The sequence below is a fragment of the Vespula vulgaris genome, chromosome 3 (genome assembly GCF_905475345.1).
Source record: "Vespula vulgaris chromosome 3, iyVesVulg1.1, whole genome shotgun sequence".
Taxonomy (NCBI): Eukaryota; Metazoa; Arthropoda; class Insecta; order Hymenoptera; family Vespidae; genus Vespula; species Vespula vulgaris.
Genome location: NC_066588.1, coordinates 4125001 through 4132756, shown reverse-complemented (window position 1 = coordinate 4132756; position 7756 = coordinate 4125001). Strand labels below are relative to the sequence as shown.

Below are 7756 nucleotides of genomic sequence, written 5' to 3'. Positions count from 1 at the left end.
TTTTTTTTCCTTTCTCAAATTCCGATACCAAACTAGTAAAATATAAATAATATTTTTGTAATATGGAATTAATCATAAAGTGAATCTTTTCCTTTTCCCTGTTTTTTTTATTTTTTTTTTTTTTTTCCTTTTCGTTATACAATTTTATTACTCATCCTACATCGTCACAATTACCGACGCATATCACATTATTTTTTCAACTTAGTCGATGATAACGATAATGATGAAACATATCGAAAAGTCGATAGATCCAAACATCGATTAGCTCCTTCAGAGCTGGCCTTTTCTCTATATAAGATCATAATATGTATGTATTTAAGTCTCTTCGATCGTCTCGAAATGAAGAAAAGATAAAAAAAAAAAAAAAAAAAACAGAAACGGAAAAAAATTAAAACGTTTGAAAATAACGATTGGACGTATAAAGAATTTAAGATTTATTTAAAATATTTCGAATTAGAGCCTTTTGAAGCTACGTCGTTTATTCGATCGAAAAAGTATTGTCAAGATTTCGCTTAAGAATCATTGATATTGGACGAATAACGTTTGACAATACTTTTTCCATTTTTCTAATAATTTTTATGGTATCGTTTATAGTAATTTAAAAAACGGTCGAATATACGAACGATAATAAGAGTGCACAGTTAATTAGTATGCCATATTTCTTTTGAAAATATTTACTCGAATACATACATATGTATATCGTACATATATATACCGAGAAGAAAAAAGAGAAACGGATAGCAAAATGTTTGTCGGTGATTGTCAGCAGGTCGACATAATCCGATTCGGCTGATTAAAATATATATATACACACACATTTACACGCACACATACGACGATCAATGTTCAATAAAAAACGCGATTTCAGTGATAATATAACTTTTCGACTCGATCGAAACTATGGATTATATTTGCTGTTACAAAAACAAAAGGAACGACAATAATTATTTACTATATACATATATATATATATATAAATATATATATATATATATATGTGTGTGTGACTGAAATTTTTTTCTTATTATTATTATTATTATTATTTATTCACATTGTTTATTTGTTTGCCAACGTAAAAGTAACGGAAAAAAGTAAACGAGCTAAATTAATTTTTATACTATTGTATCATATTCATTTTATAATAATTTATTCTAACGTACAATACATATATACGTACACACACATGCAAGCACATGCATACATATAAACTTTAAACTATGTATATGTAACTCTGTGTAAATTAAACGAATGTTTTTAGGTAACGAAATTGTTATTGTATTATAATGTACAAATGCAGCCTTCTTATATCAGAATACCGAATTCTATATATATATATATGAAAAAAAAAAAATATATATATATATATACACATGCGTATATGTATATCGTAAACAATATGTATGATATGTATATGTTTTTTTAAATAATTAAATCTTACAGCGAATGATAACAGATTATCAATGATAAAAACGATCCTATATAAATACTAAAGTCATTTAAAAAATTCGTGGCTTTTTTTATAGGGGTGAAAGGGGTATACGTTCTATTTTTCTTCTTTTAATATATAAATTGTATTCTTAAGATATCATATATCACAAAAAAAAAAAATTACAAATCTTTTAAACGACTCGCGTGTTTATAATCACAAAAAAAAAGAAAATACTGTTTTATCGGTCTCGATGCAGATACATTACTTGAAATTCGCGCGTTACAAATAATTAAGTGAGAATATGTAATTAAATGTAATAATAATAATAAGAATTATAATAATAATAATAATTATAAAAAAACAATGAAAATCAAGATTCGTGTATTAAACGATAAAACATAAACGTTTTGTTTTTATCTTTAAAGAAAATTTAATATTTCAGGAACGATTTTATATATTATAAATACATACACACATATACGTACAATCGAAAGAATCGAATCTTTTATTATAAAATTCTATTTATATTCAATAAATCGATCGACTTTATACATATACACACATATAACGATTTTAATAAATATTTTAAAATCAGATTACTAACAAACTATGCAATTCAATTAACAGTGAATAAAGTCGATCGTTAAAGTCTCGACGAATTGTTACATTCCCACAGAAATATTCAAAATAATATGAAATATTTATTCCTTTCTATTTTTCATAATTTTGTTAACGATTAATAAACTTTTGTTCAAGATATCCCGTTTGAAATATTGCTTGATCGAAATTTTAATGGATGTCATGGGATTTGAAAATAGATCTGATATATTTGTTTTTCAATTTTTTTCTTTTTTAACATCTCCAATAAATATTTCCATTTATTTTATGCGAATAAATATAATTTTCTTTTTTTTTCACCAGTAAAAAAAATTTTAACTTCTGAGAATTGTACCTTTTGAAAATACGAACATTTTTATACGGGATGTCTATATCATTTTAAATGATACGGCCGATTATCATCGATCTTATTGGTTTTATAAACAAATGTTTCAAATATTAGTACCTAAATTCTAAGAATGAAATATGAAACGTTATGAAGCTATTTCATAGAGAACTCAGTCGTCGAGATATTTAACATAACATTGTTTTTAAATGATAATCGATATTTTCAGTCTAACACAAGTTGAAGAGAATATCAATCAAACGAATCAAATGAGCATGTACAGTGTAGCTTTTTATCAATGATTCATCGAGTTATGGCGACTCGAAATTTAATAAACTATGTAATCGCAATAATGCGATTAATTTTCCTGTAAACATTTGATAATTAATGAATTCTTTGATCAATTTTTTCTTCTTTCTTTTTTTTTTCATTTTATTTTTTCATTTTCTCATTTACTTTTATTCGTACATTCTTTAAGTTTTAATCATTTAAGGGTTGAAAAAAAGAGAAGTAAACGTAATATTATTGTGATCAAAAATAATATTATTATAGTTTCTTTCAGTTATATCTCAAATTTTTTTTAATGTTAAGCTAACACATTTATTTGGGAATAACTATATATATATATATATAGCGCATGGTGGTTGTTATAAAATATATAATCAATTTTTCATATAAAGATTTATTTTGTACATACGATAAAAAAAAACGTTTTCAATAGTTTTTCTTTTCTCCTAATAAAAAAAAAATATATATAAATATATTTTATTGAATATTAATAAGATAATTTTATAATTTTAACAAAACTTCTTGTACTCTTTGGTATCTGTCTGTACATACATACATATATATATATATATATATATATATATATACGTATATATATACATATATCAATATTCTTAGGAAAAAAGATCACAGAAAAAAAATGTTGAATGAAAACGATACATTCTTCGAGAAAATAGTAAGTATTACAAAATCTTACGATGATATTGCTTGTTTCGTAATAATAATAATAGTAATGTTCTGACATAAACAGCGAAGTTAAAAGTATTTAAGACCTTTCCAACGTTAGATATCGATAATAAAATGAGAGAAAAAAAAAAGAGAATAGTTTTTTTATAACATTTTCGATGAATCGTCACCACGTCTAACTCGTACCATAAATATCTTTTCTCTTTTGTTGTTAATTGGATGATTATTTTCATCCTAATAGAAAAATAATACTGACATTATTACATATTACCCGAGATAACGTGTAAGTAGAAAAATTAATATATTTAAATATCTCTTAATAAAAATATATCTTTGGTTTATGATTAAATGCCTCCGTGTCCTGTTAATAAAAAATAAAGTAATATTTTTAAGATATACAGTATTAATAATATTATTAAAATTATGTACATATATATATATATATATATATATATATATATATATGTATAAAAATTATATTATTTAAAATGATATATGTACAAACCTCTTCCAGTTAGATGTTTTGTCATCATCGATATCTTGTTCAATCCTCTTCCTTCTAAAATACAATAAATATTATATATAATTATTTCCAAATCATAAAATAAATCAGAACTAAATAATATTCTGATAACATAAAGATTTGTTCCTAATTTTTCTCATAATCACGAAGTAATGTAATATAAAAAATCATAAATTACTTACTGGCTAATAGAATGTTTACATCAGAAAAATCTTGATTTTCAATATTTTTACTAGAGCCAGCAGTAACAGCAGCAAAGCCTATGAAATTAAACAAAGTAAGATGTAAATAGAGATTCAACTCGATCGTGTTAATTCAATTTCATATAAAAAAAAAAAAAAATTATTGTCGTAAATTAAATAAAGAATTTGCAAAGATTTTAATATAATAGGGCAAAAAAGGAAGAAGAAACAGAAGAAGAAAAAAAAAAGGAAAACAGAAAAAATAAAAAGTAAATTCCTTACTTTAAAAGAAAAGAAAAAAAGGTAACAATACTTACTTCTTGTATTTGGAGGTCTCAGTGGTCTCTCAAATTTCTGTAAAGGCAATATCTCATATAACAAAAAAAATATAAACAACAGCAAGAATTAAGTATCTTATACAATCATAATATTTACAACAGAACGAGAAATGGCAGCAGAAGACTGTGATTCGTTAATTTTAGCGTAGTCGATTATTTTTAACGGTTTTTCGTCCTTACAGCGCCTTGATTTTTCTTCTGATGTCTTTTTAGAAACATTGTTTATATTATCCCGATTTATCTAAATTATTGAAATAATTATTAATGAAGACGATAGATATACACGGTATATTATTTGCAATATCGTTAAAAAATTAATTATTTAATATATGCTCTTACTCCAAATGGACATAATTTTGTATCATTGTATTGTTTAGTATTCAATGAAACATTCTGTAATTTGTCGCATAAAATGTTTTTCATTCTATTAGGAGAGCAATGAATACCAGGAATTAATGCAATTCCTAACTCGTGGCAACAGTAATCACAAATAGTATATGCCCATCGTTTTATTATTGCTAAACTACAAAACTGGCTCCCTCCATCTATATTTTTATGATACTGAAAAAATAGCAAAGAAATGGCATGAAATTAAAAATGTATTTGACGCTTCAAAATAGTACTTACACGTAAAATTCTTTGTTACATATTTCAGATACTTACATCACATTCAATATTTCTTTCAAACGAATATTTGTCTGTCATAAATTCTTGTTCACCTATAGCTTCTGGAATAGGAACGAAATCCTCCGGATTACATTTTTTACTAAGCGTAGCATTACGCAATGTAGTATATAAAAATTCAATCGAATATACAGTAAATGTATTTTCGCAATCTACAACAATAAATCATTTATAGAAAAACAAGACGCTTGGTAATTTAAAACTATGTATATTGAAATCAATTTACCTGCAGCTTCAGTTAACTGATTAAGAAATGATGGTACGCCTTTACTTATATTATTCGTCACAAAAAATGGTGGATATTGATCACCAATTATATCAGGCTCCAAAAACTCTATTAAATCCATGTACAAATTATAAAAATCTTTTTCACCTTCAGGAAATTCAGGAGGAATTTTATGACTATTTCGACTAGTTTCTATAGATTCCCAAGTATATCCCAAATCAGGTTTTATATTGATAAGTCTATGATGAAATTTTTCAATACCATTTTGTAATGAAAATACTCCAACAGCATATTCAACAGGTGCATATATTTTTTTATCTTGGGTAATATATAACCAATTAAAGTGTAAAAAGTAAAATTTATATTCGCTCAATTCTGTAAAAATATATATAGTATTTTATATTTTTCTATGATATTTATCTCTTTTATCGACATACGCACGCTATTAAATAATGTACATACTATTATTCGTTAGACCTTCATTAACAATATCTGTTACATATTTTCGCATTTGTATCCTAAATTCTGTTAACTCGCGTTCTTTTTCTTTAACAAGAATTATTGATTCGCCGGTATTAGTTCTTTTATCCTTATAAGTCTGTCTAAGTTTTTTTTCAACTGCTAAATCGATATAAACTTGTTTTTCATAAGGAGATAAATTCTGTAACGAAGAAATAATTTTCGTTTTCAAAAAATTAGTCGACGAGTAGTTCTATTGCGTTTATCTATAATTTACCCTTCTCAATATCAAATAAGGCATAACAATGAATGTCAACAAAAAAAAATTACGTAAAGGACAAACATATACATTCCAAACATTTTTAAATTTTACCTTCCACGCTGCACTACATTCGGGATCATGTTGAACTTCCATTAAATTTGCATAAAAATAACCATTCTTTTCATTACGCTTTTTCCATTCTAGCATAAAATAATAAAAGGCATTGTGACTTTTCTGTTTCTTCGGCATTTTGAGTTTCAAGATTCTATGCGAACAACAAAGAAACAAACGACACAACGAACCACAACAAACTGCGGTCTCCTATTCGAGTTTAGAAGTAATATTGCGTACGTACACCAGAACGGCGCTGTTGTTAATTTCTCTAATTCGTTAATGATTGTTAACAGCGCCTCTGTTTATAAACTTCCAACGAGAATTCAACCATCAAAGAAAAATCCAGGATCACCAAAAATGTTTGATCATCAAAAGAAAATATCCAGGATCACGAAACCAACGATCTCAGCGATAATTATAGTTCATACTCGTTCAAAATTTAATTTCCAAATCATTATACAATCGTAAAAGTAACCTAAACACATTATAAAATATACAGAAATTAAGAATGTCTTATGTTATAAACTACGTAACAACCTACGTGAATTTTCGATGATTTGTACAATTTATTTGTAAAAAATACATACAGTTCGATTATAACGTAGAGTAACAAGTTACAAAATTTCTACCTCTCCACCTACTTTTACAATAGATTCCTTAAGTTTATTTGCCTCTTCTTGTGAAATATCTGTCATCACAACCGCAGGTACGCTTTCAATAAATTTCTTAGCCTAAAAAATTCAAAGGTTAAATAAAATTATCTAAATAAGAAAATATTAAATGTTTGAATAGTGATATACAATACCTGTACAAGATTCGTGTTAGGTAACAAATTCTTTATCTCCTTAATGAGAGCTATCTTCTGCTTTTCTTCGAATTTTATTAATTTGACGGTAAACGAAGATTTTACTTGTTTCGGAGCCTCTTCTATTTCCTCCTGCAAATAAAAATTGATATAAGTGTAATAAAATGAATTTATTGATCAACGATATTTAAAAAAAGATTTACGTACCAATTGAGATTTCGTTGCAGCTACAAAACCTCCTGCAGGTATGACCGGAGCATCGGGCAAGTTTAATCGCTTCTTTAGTAAATCGCTTAGCTGCATTACCTCAATAAGATTAAGACTTGTTATATCGTTAGCTATTTTGTCCACTTTTGGATTAACGGGTTTATCTGCACCTTCTGGGACTGGAATAGTTAAAGGTTCTATCGGTCTTGACGTTGCAGCTGGAGCCGGATCTGTCTGACAAACGACGATGCTGCAAAACGATATATAATATATTAATAAATTTCACAAAGGAAGGTTAAAGTGAGGTTAACTTGTGTAGCGAATAAAATCTTTAAAAAAAAACCCAAAAGAATATATTCTTACCATTTGTGAAACCGACGAAATTGATAAACGCTTTTACTAGCTACTACACGCAAAGAGAATATCATTTTTAATATTAATGATACTCTCTATTTTCGTATAGAGTTTTTACAACAATTGTAAAATCTCGTGAAACGGAGGTTAGTAGTATTCAATAGCAGTGATGCTAACTTAAAATATTTCCAGATAAGTAATCCCTAGATAAAATTATATAATACATATTTAATACGTAATACTATAAATTGGACA

General features: G+C 26.2%; 2 protein-coding genes across 2 annotated transcripts; both read right to left on the bottom strand.

Moving 5' to 3' along the window:
* Positions 1 to 3184: 3184 nt before the first annotated feature.
* On the bottom strand, positions 3185 to 6404 carry LOC127062611 (protein maelstrom 1). The gene is made up of 10 exons (XM_050991141.1): positions 6133 to 6404; positions 5763 to 5961; positions 5301 to 5675; positions 5054 to 5226; positions 4730 to 4951; positions 4488 to 4631; positions 4370 to 4406; positions 4053 to 4130; positions 3853 to 3906; positions 3185 to 3708 (listed from the first exon to the last, which is right to left on the bottom strand). Exons 1-10 carry the CDS (start codon positions 6268 to 6270, stop codon positions 3692 to 3694), a joined length of 1437 nt encoding a protein of 478 aa, XP_050847098.1. The 5' UTR covers positions 6271 to 6404; the 3' UTR covers positions 3185 to 3691.
* Positions 6405 to 6681: 277 nt separating this feature from the next.
* On the bottom strand, positions 6682 to 7678 carry LOC127062614 (39S ribosomal protein L12, mitochondrial). Its single transcript, XM_050991148.1, has 4 exons — positions 7511 to 7678; positions 7148 to 7397; positions 6941 to 7072; positions 6682 to 6866 (listed from the first exon to the last, which is right to left on the bottom strand). The coding sequence occupies exons 1-4, from the start codon at positions 7573 to 7575 to the stop codon at positions 6750 to 6752; spliced, it is 564 nt and encodes a 187-aa protein (XP_050847105.1). The 5' UTR covers positions 7576 to 7678; the 3' UTR covers positions 6682 to 6749.
* Positions 7679 to 7756: the final 78 nt, after the last annotated feature.